General features: G+C 48.8%; 1 protein-coding gene across 1 annotated transcript in view; it reads left to right on the top strand.

Moving 5' to 3' along the window:
* Positions 1–15,277, top strand: part of LOC123766071 (proteoglycan-like sulfated glycoprotein papilin) — a gene marked incomplete at its 5' end in the record, with an annotated part of 493,143 nt that overhangs the window by 338,928 nt on the left and 138,938 nt on the right. The window contains 1 exon segment of the mRNA XM_069321077.1: positions 7,779–7,902. Coding sequence (XP_069177178.1) covers positions 7,779–7,902 — 124 coding nt within the window.

Consider the following 15,277-nt stretch of genomic DNA (forward strand, 5'->3'; position numbering starts at 1 on the left):
GAAACTCCATTTTCTGAGCGAGCCCCTAGAGGCTTCCTGAAGCTATCCAGACTAATATGTGCTCTAGTAGTTTGGGGACATCAGTTACTGGAGTTTGTGCTTACGGGGGACCACGAGCCAGAACCTGACCCCTTCAGAGAAGCGCAGGGAGCAATGGCCATATGAGCACTCTACATTTAGAGTATGTCATGTCTGTCATCGACTTGGGTATACCCCCAGAAAGGTAGGCGTAACAATACAAACCTCCAACTGGTGAAAATTGCAACCTTTATCCAAACAGAGCCAAAGAACGCCCCCCCAAAAGAAAACAATAAAACAAGCAAATCTTCATCCAACTAGCATTCCCCCCTTGTGAGTGCTCCCCCCTTCCCCAACATAAGGGAGAGGGAAGTCCACTCAAGAGAGGCGGCTGCTCCACCCTGCAGTTTTGAGAATGATGAAAAACTGCCAACCGGAGGGAGGGAGGGTGTCAGGAATCCTCCAGGGCTCGTGCAGAAAATGGCATTTCATTATATTCAAGGCAGATTTTCTGTGAGGAGCCCCATCGGCTCCCAGAAGCTATCTACCCACATACAAGTAAAAACAGGGACTGACCCAGGAGGCAGCAGCTTTGCATATCTCAAGATGAAGCGACAACAGGTTGTGACAGACGTCCCAAAGCAACAAGAAGTTGTGACAGACATCCCAAAGCAGCAACAGGTTGTGACAGACGTCCCAAAGCAACAAGAAGTTGTGACAGACGTCCCAAAGCAGCAACAGGTTGTGACAAGACATCCCAAAGCAACACAAGGCCGCAGAGGGCCCAGAAGATTGACAAGATAACGAATGGCCAGGACCCTGTTCGATTTCCAAAATCGTGCTTGAATCACGTGTCAACACACGACATATTCCCAAATACAGCAGCGAGAGCAGCATATTTCCTCACATCATGGTCACGAGGGTAGACCTCAGACTGGCTAGACCTGATAATCCTGTGGATAACTTGAGAGACATGAGCCCTGGAACAGGGAACCAGGGAAACTGGAGCAACCCAGAGTGCATCCACTGTCACTGAACCAGTGGCCCCTCAGGTAGCGATTTAAAGCCGCAACATGAAACAAAACAAGATGTACCCCAAGCATCAACAACCCCACGGACCAAGTGTAATAGTCAAAATACTGTAAAAAATAATTACAACCAAATAGGTGGAACACCTGGAGATTAATTATATAATAACATACAGACAGTATGGTTGTCGATCTGGAAAATCCTGTGTAACAGATTTATGTATTTTCTATGATCGAGCCACAGAGATTTTAAAGGAAAGTGTTGGTTGGGTTGACTGCATCTATCAGGACCTAAAAATTCTTTTGACAGAGTTCCACATAAGAGGTTGTTCTGGAAACTGGAGCATATTGGAGAAGTGACAGTGAGGCTTCTATCATGGATGAAAATTTTTCTAACTGATAGAAAAATGAGGGCAGTAATCAGAGGCAATGTATCGGACTGGAGAAATGTCACGAGTGGAGTACCACAGTCTTCAGTTCTTGCACCAGTAATGTTCATTGTATACATAAATGGCCTGACCAGATGGAATACAGAATTATATTAACATGTTTGCTGATGATGCTAAGATACTAGGGAAGATAAGAAACTTAGATGATTGTCATGACCTTCAAGAAGACTTGGACAAAATACGTGTACCACTAGGCAAATGGAATTTAATGTAAATCCATAACATTGCCATGTTATGGAATTTGGAATAGGAGAACATAGACCACACATAACCTAGAAATTACTTGAAAAGTCTTTTAACAAATTCTTATAAAGAAAGAGATCTAGGGGAGGTTCTAGATAGAAAATTATCACCTGAGAACCACATAAAGAATATCATGAGAGGAGCCTATGCTACTCTTTCAAATTTCATAATTGCCTATCATGAGAGGAGCCTATGCTACTCTTTCCAATTTCATAATTGCCTTTAATTACATGATGGGGAAATACTAAAGAAATTGTTCACAACCTTTGTTAGACCAAAGCTGGAATATGTGGTCACCATACACCAAAGTTGTATGGTGACCATATATTAACCTCTGTGATGGGCAGTGGAAAAAATAAAAACCAGCGTTGAATGTAATGAAAGGCATTTTCTGCTTGAGATCAGGAGGCTCCCCGGAGCTATCCAGGCATATGGGTATATTAGACTTTGGCATCAGTCAATGTGCATAGAGTTCTATGCCTACCGGGGACCACAAGTTAGAACCTGGTCCCCACAAAGAGGCATGAGGAGCAATGGCCTATAGAAACCCCCGTATGATTTGAAGAATTTTATATATATGCCATTGACCGGGTTAGGCACCCAGAAAAGTAAGCGCCCCAAAACAAACCCCCTATTCTGGTTAACATTGCTACTGAAAGCCGAACTAGTGGACAGAACTCCCCAAATGAAAATGAGCAAACGAGCATGACATCACCATGCCAACCCGTCTTCATCTGGTCGGCGCGGTGTTCGTTCTGTGCGAAGGTTGGGTTTCCATAAGGGGCATCAGCCTTTTCGTCGTTAATACCATTGATGGGGCAATGGGGGGGGGGCGGGAGGCGTGCTCTGTTTACTAACACCTTGTTCCAGGATTTGTGGGCCTTTTGGGTCGTTTCATGCAGCCTGCGGTTGTGTTGGGTGGCCATTCCTCCTTTGGGGGTTTGAGTTTGGCGGGGCAAGCCTCTTCTCCTGCATTCGGTCGTGGGCATGGTCAAAACAACCTAGTCCCTCAGGTGGGTTTCCCACCAGTTTCCAGTTCAGAAAAGTGACTGCACAGACCTCAGGTTCATTCTGGACTTGGCCCGTCTGCAACCTGTGGGTTTAATTCCCTTCCTTTCGGATGATTACTTTGTCCCAAGTCCGTCTTCTGTTTGAGCCAGGTGCTTGGATGGTGTCCCTGGACCTAAAGGACGCTTATTGGCACATCCTGATTCATCTGAGGTTCAGGGACTGGCTCGGTTTTGTTGTGGGGTGTCAGGGTTAACACTTTCATTACCTTCTGTTCGGTTTAAATCTGGCATCTTGCGTTTTCACACGCCTTACCCGGGTCATGGTGGCCCGTCTGAATCTTTTAAGTGTTCGGGTTCTGGCCTACCTCGACAACTGGCTGGTGTGGGCTCCCAGTCCGGTCCGTGTGTCTGCTCGCCAGGAATTGGCACCCTTGTGAGAGTCACCCTTGTCTCAGGGTGACTCTCACTGTTTTTGCTTCCGTTTGCTGCCTGTGGGGTTGGTGGCACCTTCAACCCCGAGCCTTGCGAGTTTTGTTGCTTGTTTGTGGCTCGATTACCCTGTCTTCTGCTGACTATGCGGGTGCAGGCAGCATGGGCATTGCACGTTGCGTTTTGGTGGTGGCAACGCGCTCGGTATTTGCTCCCCGGAAGCCCCGTGGCTGCCCTCTTTTTTGGTTGGTGTAACGGGGCTTGGGGGTGTCGGTCGCTTTGGATTTGTTTCCTTCCGCGCCCCCTTGTCATTCCCATGTTATTCCCATGTTGAGGTCTAGTCCGGTCCCCCCTTCCTCCCTGCATCTGGGTCCTTACCGTTTGTGGGTTCGGGGTTGGGGCGGGGCTTCGATGGTCTTGAGACTCGGGCGGTCTCAGGATTTTCCCTTCCGGGGTAGCGACAGAGGCATGCGAGCCTGTTCCTCCAGCCATGTTGTATGAGTCTGCCAGTGGGCTCCCTTTCTTAGTACTTTTCTGGCTGCCCCGGCTTTTGTCTTGTGAACTTGGGGCTTTGGGGGGGGACGGCTCGGCCCCGGGGCGTGCTGTGTGGGTTCCCTGGGCTTGTGAGGGGCTGACTTGGGGGGCCTCGGGCCCCATTGGACCCTGCCGGGGTTTTTCTACTCTCTGGGCAGGGCTTGCGGTTATGAGGAGTGGGGTTTTTTCTTCCCCCTCTCTGTACGAGTTGTTGGGTGTTGGCCCCTCCTCGGGTTCGGTTCCTTGTCCCTTGGATCCGTCGGTTCCGTCCTATCGGTGGGTATTTTTATTCGTTTCTCTGCCCTTCTCGGGATGGACCTTCGCTGTCGTGTTCCCCTCTTCTCGGGGTTCGGCATGACTTTTGGTCTTGGGTGCGACTGTGCCTTTATGCTTTACACTTGCTTCTATAGGTTCTCGAAGGTTCAGGAAGGTTTTTGCTTCTTCCCGTACTATTGGAACGTTTGTCGTCTTCAGGTGTGGTTACCCTCCGGTCCTTTCTAGGGCTTGTTGGTCCTCCTCCGTGCTTCTTCTCGGGTTTCGGTCCTGTTTCGTTCTTTCGTTATTGTATCTTCTCTCTGTACTCTGTCTCGGCACTGTTCATTTTCTTTCCATGTTTCTTGTTGGTGCCTTCCTGCTGAGCGGGTTGTGCGGTTCGGACCTCCTGTCCTGCGCTACAGGGTTGCCAGCTTGGGCTCCTTATGGCCCGATTGAGCTACTTGTAGCCCACATGCAGAGCAATTCTATGTGTGTTTTGCTACTTACTACTCTTTTTCGCTTGCTGTTCGCAGCTGACCTGTGTATTCTGAAATGGGAATCTATCATTACCAACAATATTTTGTCTGTTTTTATGGTCACATTCGTGATTTTTTTTCTTCAACTTCTAGCGAACTACATCTGGCATCTCTGCGGCTGTGCATGGGCCGTGGTAGTTTGTTTTGATATGGGCGGTGTGCACATGTGCTGGTGTTCTGTGTCCTTTTCTCTCAGGTGTTTTACCTCTCACTCCTCTCACTTCTCCAGTCCATGCCCCATAGCTACTGGGGGTGTTCTGGATTGCCCCATGGGGAGGATGCAGGGTATAATAGCAGGGGGACGCAGGGCCACAAAATACGGCCCCGTATTTTGTGGTCTTATCGGGATCACTCATTCCTTGCCCGTCTTGTAGGGCCTGGCTTAGTCCTTCCATAAACGTTGGATTTTCTGTACTTACCTAGTTGTACTTCCCTAGTGGTGTTTGCGGGACTTTGAGCTCTGGCTTATTGGTCCCACTTCTCACCTGTCAATCGCTAATGTGCGGGTTTCTGAGCCTGCTGGGCTCTATCTTATCTACGCTTGCAGCTGTGTGTAGTGTCGTCCTCCACCACACTGCTTCCTCATGGTACCGGTTGTCTCCTACTCAGACACTGCAATACCTTTTCCAACATATCTGTGGCTCGTTTGGGCTCTCATTCCACTGGTGTCCCCCTGGTGCGTGTGCCCCTGGGGTCCCGTAGTTGGTCTTTCTCTGCCCTATCTCGTCCTTTGAGAATCTTGACTGTGGTGATCATATCCTCGTAGCTCATACTCCTTGGTTTGGGTACTGGTCTGGTGGCATACCTTTGCACCTTTTTTTTCCATTTTGTCTTGTGTTGAGATGTCTCGAGCTACTTTGTGTGTTGTTGGTGTGGCTTGTTGGGACATGACCGGCGGCTCTGTATGTTGTTGGTCATGTCACATTCATTCCCGTTTGCTCCTTGCCTTCTATGTTCCTCATCTTCCTTCTACGCTCTTGTCCCTGGCCGTTGGTACAGGGGCTGTTCTTCTGGTCTTTTCTGTGTTTTCTGTTTCTCTTTTATCCTACACATTGTTGTGTTTTCTTTGTGCCTTTTGGCTCTCCTATTGCCAGGTTTGGGTTCCTGTTTTTCTGGCTTACCCTGCCTGTTGGCATTTTCATTCTCGCGGGGTCCCTTTTCTAGTCTTGAGTCAGACCCGTTGGACCCGATCTCCTGGCGGGCTCGCTGGCGTCAGGATGTACGGCAGACAGTTCCATTTTCTCCTTGCTGGCTTGGGTTTCCGGCTCTGCTGGCTCCGTAGTCGCACCCGAGATCTTCCCGCGGCTCCGCCTCTTCCTAGGCTTGATTGGCCCATGGCAGAGCTGGTTTGGTTCTGCCTCAAGTCCCTCACCTTCTGTTGATGATCTGGTGACTTCGTTGCTGGTGTCCCACCTGCGTGCTTCTTCTTGGCGACAGTGTGGGGAATTTTGGCAGTTCTTTCTTTTCCTTCTGTCCCTTCTTAGGTAGTTGCGTTTGTTGGCATGGTCTTGTCCTTCTCTTGTGGGGGTTCGGGGCCGTCATCTTGCCCCATACTGTCGCCTCGTGACGTGCGACGGTGGTGGAGCTGCATCAGCTTTCTTTCGGTATTGATGTTACGTCTGTGCCGTTTCGCAAGCTGTCTCGTGCATTGTTCTCCTCTGACCTGCTCATGCTCCGCCTAAGCCGTCCTGGTCGTTGGGCAGGGTGCTCTCTTTTCCACCTTCTCCACAGTTTGTTGTGGCCCCTTTGATTCAGGTTTGTTTCTCTGAGTCTCTCTTTCTGTTGGCATTGGCCTCTGGGGGTTGGGTCAGAGTGTTTCATGCTCTCCTCTGACGTAGGAGGTTTTTTGCTCCTTCAGTCGTGGCGATAGGTTTGTTCGTCTGCAGCTGTCTCCTTCTTTTCTGGCAAAGAATGAGACTGCTGCTTTCCGAAGGGGTCTTTCGGTTGTTGATGCTTGGTTGGTCGAGCCGGGGGTGCATCGTGTTTTCTGCCCGGTTACGGCCCTCCGCCGTTCATTGCGCGCAACGGCTTTTGTGTCCTGGGATGCACTTTGGGTTGATCTGGTTTCCCTTCTTCCCTGTTCGCGGGTGCGGGTCTCCCTGGTCGTCTGCAGGGTTATTAAGGCTAGCCAGCCTGCGGTCTGTCCCCATGCCCATGACATTTGCACGTTCACTGCTCTTGCCCCCGTCTTGGCAACATGTTGACTGACATTCAGGCGCGGGGATTTTGGCGGTCGAACAGGGTCCTGGCTGCTCGTTATTTTGTGAACGATCCTGGGCCTAGTTGGGCCTGTGTCACTTTGGGTTGGTTGCAACCAGTTGTCTCGCCTTCGAGTTGAGGAGTGAGCAGCGACCACCTCCCGGGTATGTCACTCTACTTTTGTCTGTGGGTAATTAGCTCTGGGGAGCCACAGGGGCTCCCCCAGAAAACCAGCGTTGAATATAATGAAACGCCATTTTCTGGGTGAGATCCGGGGGCTCCCGGGCATCCCTCTCTCCCTCCGGTCGGCGTTTTTTTGTGTGTTTTGACATCCAGCTTCAGAACTGAAAGGTGGATAACCAGCGGGAGGGGTCTGGTGCTCCCCTTTCCCCCCTCCCAGGAAGGGGGGAGCTGCACAGACAGCGACGTATTGACGTGTGACATCATGCTCATTTGCTTGTTTCTTTTAGGGGAGTTCTATCCACTTGTTCGACTTTTGGTAGCAATATTTTCACCAGAATAGGGGTTTTGGGATGCCTACCTTTCTGGGTGCCTGACCCGGTCGATGGCAGACATAGAATGCTTCCAACCACACGGGGGTTTCTATAGGCCATTGCTCCCCATGCCTCTCTGAGGGGGCCAGGTTCTGGCTCGTGGTTCCCGGTAGGCCCACAGAACACCATACACATGACTGATGCCAAAGTCTGACATTAGCATATCAGCCTAGTAAGCTCTGGGGAGCCTCCGGGTTTCACCCAGAAAATGGCGTTTCATTACATTCAATGCTGGTTTTATATTATGTCCCAAAACTATTTACTTTTGGTGGTCCGTAAAAATCCCCCATTTATAGTATTGCACCTTTGGGAAATCTTGTTCCACATTCCAAACAATTGCTTTACAAACACCTTTTCTGAACTTAACCCATTCGTAGTTGGGGGACTTGTGTACAGTGTGTGCAGCATAAAACAAAGACAATAGTAACTAATAAGCAGACTTGTATGCCATTGACATTGTTGTCTATTTTGTATTGTACTGTTGAATGTACTTTATTTCTAATAAACTTTAATTATGTTCTAGATGTCTGCCAGCTACCTCTAGTTATTGGGCCATGCAGTGGAAGTTTCCGTCAATATTACTATGATAGTTCTTCAGATGAATGTTATGAATTTGATTATGGAGGTTGTCAAGGAAACAAAAACAGGTATAGTGATACTGTGAATAAAAACTTTTGTCATAAAATATAATTTTACAGCTATATTTAAATGTTAATTTATGATACAGTAAACAAAAAGTTCCATTATCTGAATTTATCTGCTATCGCCACTACAGGACTCATCCCCCTCCAGGGAAAGGGCTCACCCCTTCCAGGGATCTGAGCTGTTGGGTTTTACTCTGATGCAGTTAAGGTCACTTGACTGCTGCAGTAGTTCATTGGTTGCCTCTGCTTTGTGGGCTCCACGGTTGAGGCCACATAGAGTTTAGATTCCTCTGGGCTCCATGCTTCAGCTCCATTTGGACTGTTCTCCAGTATTTTATTGCCTCAACCAGAGATGTTCAATTCAGTCCCTTGTCATTTAGTGCTGAACACTATGGGTTGCTGCTATGCTATGGTGGCTATGGCTGGACTTCTATGACTTCTATTGGGAAAATCCACAGGAGTTGTGATGAGGATTCGAACCTATGCACTGGGTATTCCCAGATGCACGCTTTAAAATCCTGTGGATTTTCTCATTGATATATCACAATAATATGATTACTCTGTGTATGTTTCTGTTGGGTTTTCAAAATTTCAGTCTCCTTACAGTTCATATTCAATGAGTGTCCAGTGTTCTTGCACACAGTCTCTGTCAGTTCCTTCTCATTTGCACAGAGTGGTTCATCAATGCAGCCTCCTTCCTTCGGCTTTGTGAAACATACATGTGCCTGGAGGTATAAGTATACCTCTTTGTGTCACCATGTAATCTGTGTCTTTCTCTTTACACAGCTCCATTCCCCAATTGCAAGGCCCTAGTAGTAGATGCCTTTTGACTGGACTGGTCAAGATTGGGGCTCCTGTACCACTTTTTTTCAATCCTGCTGGTGCTCTAGAACCTCACCAGGTTGGATTCCTACTCATAGGAATATGGATATTCTGTGGGGGGGGGAACCCCCACAGCTCCCTGGAGCTTATCGGGATAATTTATGTTATATTACACCAGGACATTAGCTATGGAGTTCAGACCTACCAGGGACCATGAGCTAGAACCTGACCCCTTCAGAGAGATTGCAGGGAGCAATGGCCCTGGAAAAAAAACCCCTGTGGTTGGGGGTTTTCCTTATCTGCCATCGATCGGGGTTAGGCACCCAGAAAGGTAGGCATAACAAAACAAACCCCACATGGTTGGAAACTAACAACAAAAACCGAACAGAAAGGTAGAACTCCCTACAATCCAAAGAAAACAAGCAAACGTAACACACTACTGCTGCGCCACTCGTCCGTGCGGCCCTCCCCTCCCTGAGACGGGAGGAGGGGGGCCAGGACCTCATCGCACCGGTTACATAGCACTCCAGTTCGCAAGCTAATGTCAACCGGGACAAACGCTTCTCTGGCCTCAGTTTCCTAGGCCGTGTTTGCCTTCATGGCGCTCACTGCCGTGTTTTGTGTTGTGCGGTGGCCAGGTGTTCCTCATCAGTACTGGGGCAGCATGCGCTCAGGGGGCTTCCTTCCCTAAGCGCCCTGTGAGTACTGCCCCTGCGTGACGGGGTTATCTTCCCTGGGGCGTTCGAGAACCAATCCCGTAGAGATTCTTGCTGCTCGGCATTTGCCTCATCCTTGGGGCAAGCCGGGGCTTGGGGCCCTTGTTTGGCCTTTGGTAGGGACTGGTATTGTGCTGGTTAGGGCATCAAGGTGTTGCGCGACCTGCTACTTATGCAGCGACCGGTTCCTGTTGCCTCTGGGGATGGTGTACTTTTGTGGGGTTTTTCTTTTGTTTTTATTTTCATTTGCCTGGTGGTGGTTCTGCCTAGTGTGGCTATAGCTCCACTGGTAGTGTTTGGTGGCCCTCTGCTAGGCCCCCATGATTGTACACATCGCCGAGGTTTTGTGTTGCATCTATCCCTTGTTAGCTTGGGTGTTAACAGGTTAGCAACATCTTACCCGGGCTTCCCGTAGCAGTCAGCCTATGGGCCCTGGAAAACCCTGCCAGGGCTCGGTGGACCATTCGATGTGTCTTCCGGGTTCCATCCCGTCTTGTACGGCATCGTTGGTTGCTGTGCCTTTGTCTCCAGGAGACAGTTGCCACTTTTACCTCTGTCATGCTGCCTGTTGGGTCACTGACACCTTGACCTGGAGTCTTGCGAGTTGTGTTCTTTGCTTGTTCTCCAGTACTCTCCTGATGCTGATGTTCTTCCTGTTCAGAGTACAGACGGCATCCGCGTTGCAAGCTCGGTTTAGGTTGCTGCAACGCGCTAGGCTGGTTTCCCACCCGGTTGCCCCGGGCCTGCCCCCTTTTGGTTAGGTGCTGTTCGCCCCTTTCCCCTCCCTGTTCCTGGCTCCTGACCGTCTGCGGGTTTTGGGGTCGGGGCGGGGTTTAGTTGGTGCTGAGACTCGGGAGGTTTCGAGGGCTGCCTCGTTCGGGTTGGTGACGGAGGTTTTCGAGCCTGTTCCTCCTACCAAGGCTTCTGGGTCTTACCAGTGGTCCTTTCTTTGCTGCCTTTTCCCTGGACTCTTCCTTTTCTTTAAGGGCGGAGGGCGTTGAGGACGGCTCTGCCCCGGGACCTGTGTTGTGGGTTCCCGGGGCTGTGGGGGATGCCCGCTAGTACTAACAGAACCCAATGTGTAATAGTCAACAAAATAAAATCCAGCCCATCAACCGTGAAGAGCTCAGTCCCCCAGGGTACTGTGCTTGCTCCAGTACTTTTCTCATCCTTGTATCGGAGATAGACAAGAACACAACCTATAGCACTGTATCATCCTTTGCAGATGACACTAGGATCTTCATAAGAGTAGGCAACATAGAGGACATGGCAAACCTCCAATCATATGTAAATTGAATTGAAATTGAAATTGAAGTAAGTTTATTGAGGTAAAATACACACAAAGGGATGAGGTAGCTCAAGCTATTCTCACCCCATTCAGTACATCGTGTTAATACATACAGTGGTACCTCGGAATGCGAGTGTCCCTGTATGCGAGTTTTTCGGAAGACGAGCAGGATTTCCTCGAAAAATATGTCTCGGAAGGCGAGGGTTACCTCGGGACGCGAGTTTGTTGATACGCGTACAGGCCGACCCAGCGCGTGGTGGTTCGGCGATCGTCGCCCCTCCACCCCTCCGCCCCTCAGTTTACCATTGTCTCGCGCCCAGTGACTACCCCACATCAATTCTTCTCGGGGATTTTCAGTGTTTTGTTGGATTTTTGGTGATTTGACTATACAATTTGTTATTATATATCTCACCATGGGTCCCAAGAAAGCCAGTGGTAAGGATAAAGGCCAGAAAGCCCATGTGAGGATGACAATAGAGGAGAAACAAGAGATCATTCGGAAGCATGAGAACAGTACACGTGTTGTTGAACTTTGTAGGCAGTACAACAAAGCCACATCAACAATAGGCACTATACTTAAGAAGAAAAATGAGATTATGAGTGCTAAAGTGGCAAAAGGAGTCAGAACAATAACGAAACAAAGACCACAAATACTTGAAGTGGAAAAGTTGTTATTAATTTGGATACACGACAAGGAGTTAAGGGGTGACAGTGTTTCGGAGGCCATTATTTGTGAGAAAGCCAGGGTTTGGACAGATTTGTGGTGAGGAAATCGAGCAGTGAGCCTCAACCAGGACCTAGTGGCACTCAGATAAAACGTCCCAGGGAGAGCACACCAGAAAGGTCTTCACTGCCTGATGTGATAATGGAAAGGGACTCCCCTTCCAAACAGTAACTCCTTTTCTCCTCCCCCCTCCTCACCATCTTCCATACGCCTAGAGCATTCAACAGCAAGGTAAGTAATAACTGGAACAATAGTTTTGTAGGTTTATTTAGATGAATTAGGTATAAAAATTTAGTTTGATGTGGGGTTTTTGGGGTAGTCAGGAACGGATTAATTCATTTCCCCTTATTTCTTATGGGGAAATTAGCTTCGGAATGCGAGTTTTCGGAATACGAGGCGTCTCCAGGAACCAATTAAACTCTTAAACTGAGGTATGCCTGTACATCGATACACATCACAAACAATAAACATTACCGAACATTCTGAGAGATAAACTCAGATAAAGAGAGATAAAGAGAGAGAAATAAATTAGAAGTAGATCAGGTCTTTCTATGGGCTACAGAAAATAATATGGTGTTTAACAAAGATAAGTTCCAGCTCATGCGCTACAGAAAAAATGAAAATATAAAAACGGAAACCACGTACAAAACTCAGGCAAATCATAACATAGAACGAAAAGGCAATGTAAAGGATCTGGATCAGGGTGTACTCATGTCGGAAGACCTTACCTTTAAAGAACACAATAAAGTAGCCATCACAACTGCAAGAAAAATGACAGGTTGGATAACAAGAACTTTTCACACTAGAGATGCTGCACCGATGATGATACTTATCAAAACGCTTGTGCTCTTTAGAGTGGAGTACTGCTGCACAATAACAGCCCCTTTCAAAGCTGGAGAAATTGCTGACCTGGAGAGTATGCAGAGATCCTTTACTGCTAGAATCCACTCAGTAAAACATCTAAACTACTGGGACCGACTAAAGAGCCTAAATCTGTATTCCCTTGAGCGCAGGCGGGAGAGATACATAATAATCTATACATGGAAAATAATTGAGGGGCTGTTCCCAAACCTGCACACAGAAATAACATCACATGAGACCAGAAGACATGGCAGGATGTGCAGAATACCCCCGTTGAAAAGCAGAGGTGCATCAGGTACTCTGAGGGAGAACTCTATCAACATCAGAGGCCCAAAACTGTTCAACACGCTTCCACTACACATAAGGGGCATAACTGGCAGACCCCTCACAGTGTTCAAGAGAGAACTTGACAAACACCTCCAAAGGATACCTGATCAACCTGATCACAGTCTCCGTGGTGTAGTGGTAAGACACTCTCCTGGCGTTCCGCGAGCGCTATGTCATGGGTTCGTATCCTGGCCGGGGAGGATTTACTGGGCGCAATTCCTTAACTGTAGCCTCTGTTTAACGCAACAGTAAAATGTGTACTTGGATGAAAAAACGATTCTTCGCGGCAGGGGATCGTATTCCAGGGACCTGCCCGAAACGCTACGCGTACTAGTGGCTGTACAAGAATGTAACAACTCTTGTATATATCTCAAAAAAAAAAAAAAACCAGGCTGTGACTCATACGTCAGGCTACGAGCAGCCGCATCCAACAGCCTGGTTGATCAGTCCAGCAACCAGGAGGTATGGTCGACGACTGGGCCGCGGGGAAGCTAAGCCCCTGAAGCATCTCAAGGTAAGGATGCACCTCAAGGTAGTAGTTTTGGAGCTGTTTGCCCATGCCTGCGTCTTCTGTTTCCGGGCGGATTTTTCCTTCCTCTAGTCTGCTTACTTCCCACATTTGCTGGCATGTTTTTAGCTCTATTGCGTCAGTCAAGGGTTTTTTGTTTGGTGGCCATTTTCTTTCTGAGGATAACTCCCCGCTTGGCCACCAGAGGCCCTGCGGTTTGTTTACCGGTGTCTGGGTGTGTGAGCTAGCATTTTGGGTGAGTTTTTCACTTCCTTTCAGGGGTTTTCTTCTCCTGTTGCTGTTTCTTTGTTTTTCTGGGGTGTTTTACCCGTCTTCTGTTCCTCTGGGAACAGAAGACGTCACCCAATGCTTGGGTGTTGGTTTTTACACCCAAATTTTTGCATTTTCTGTCTGTGGGTGTGGGCCCTGGGGCTTGGGCTACGGGCCCCTGTCTGTTTATGCTTGCTCCCATACCTTGTCCCTCGGTTTTCGGTCCATTTTGGCCGTTTCCCTGGGGGTTCTGTCTGGGTGCTGTACTTTGTCCTTTCTAATTTCCGCCGGCAAATGTGTAAGTTAGGGCTCCCCCAGGTTCGATTACGGGTTCCTTTGGGTTCTTTGGTTTCGTTCCAGAGATTTCTTCCTCTTGGGCCCCCTTTGTGGGTTTACGGGGTTCTGTTTCCTCGTTTCCCCCAGTTCTGCCTTCTGGGGTTCTGGGGTCTTCCTGGCTTTTTGGGTCCTGGCACGTATTGTGGTTGTGCCTAGGCCTTGGGGTTTTTTGTTGTCGTGGTGGGCCTTTTGTTGAAGTTTTTGTGTTTTCTTGGTTCCTTTTTTGTCTGGCCGGCACGGTGCTCTCTGTTCGGCAGCTTGTCTTTTTCTTTTCCTTAATTATTTTTATTTTTATTTTCATGTGTATTTACGTGTATATATGTGTATGTATGTGTATGTATGTGTATGTATGTGTGTATATATATATATATATATATATATATATATATATATATATATATATATATATATATATATATATATATATATATATATAATATGTGTGTGTGTGTATTTATATATATATTCTTTTATGAGGGGCTTCGTTCCCTTCGCTGTTGATGGGGCACTGGGGGAGGGGGGGGGGCAGCTTGCTCTGTTGCCTCTCGCTTGGTCCCGCAGTTCGTGGGCATTTTTGGTTTTCTTCCGGCCTCTGGTGGCGTCGGGCGGCTTCTCCCCCTTTGGGGGATTCGGGGCTGGCGGGGTGGGAGTCTTCCCCTGTGCTTCGTTCTGTCTTCTTGGTGTGTGTGTGTTTGGACGTGGTCGATCCGCCCCATCCTTCCTGGGTTCCCACCTGTTCTAATGCAGACACTGGACTTTGTAGATCTGCGTTTCTTCTGGACTTGTTCAGTCTGCACCCTGGATCCTTTGCCCTCTTTGGAGGACTGTTGTCTCCGGTCCGGCTTCTGTTGGGGCCGGGTGCCTGGTTGGTGTCCATGGACTTCTGGGTCACTTCTTGGCACGTTCCTCTCCAGAGTTCTGGGACTGGCACAGTTGGTGGTGGGGCTTCAGGCTTGCTTTTCTGTGGGGAGCCCCTACGGCTCCCTGGAGCTTATCGGGCTAATGTGTGTTATGTTAGACCGGGACATTAGCTAAGGAGTTCAGACCTACCAGGGACCAGCGCCAGAACCTGGCCCCTTCAGAGAGGTTTCAGGGAGCAATGGCCCTGGAAAACCCCATATGGTTGGGGGTTTTCCTTATCTGCCATCGACCGGGGTTAGGCACCCAGAAAGGTAGGCGTAACAAAACAAACCCCACATGGTAAGAAACTACAACAAAAACCGAACAGAGAGGTAGAAAACTCCCTACAATCCCAAGGAAACAAGCAAACATCACACTTTACTGCCGCGCCAATCGTCCGCGCAGCCCTCCCCACCCCGGGAGGGGGAGGGGGGAGCCCCGGACCTACCGCGCCGGCTGCCAAGCTCCAGTTCGTTCGCTAATGTCAACCGGGATTGACGCTTCTCTGGCCTCAGTTTCCTAGGCGGTGTTTGCCTTGTGTGGCGTTCACTGCCGTGTGTTGTGGTGTGCGGTGGCCAGGAGTACTTCATCAGTGCCGGGGCTGCATGTGCTTAGAGGCTGACTTC

The sequence above is a fragment of the Procambarus clarkii genome, chromosome 9, assembly GCF_040958095.1.
Source record: "Procambarus clarkii isolate CNS0578487 chromosome 9, FALCON_Pclarkii_2.0, whole genome shotgun sequence".
Lineage (NCBI taxonomy): Eukaryota > Metazoa > Arthropoda > Malacostraca > Decapoda > Cambaridae > Procambarus > Procambarus clarkii.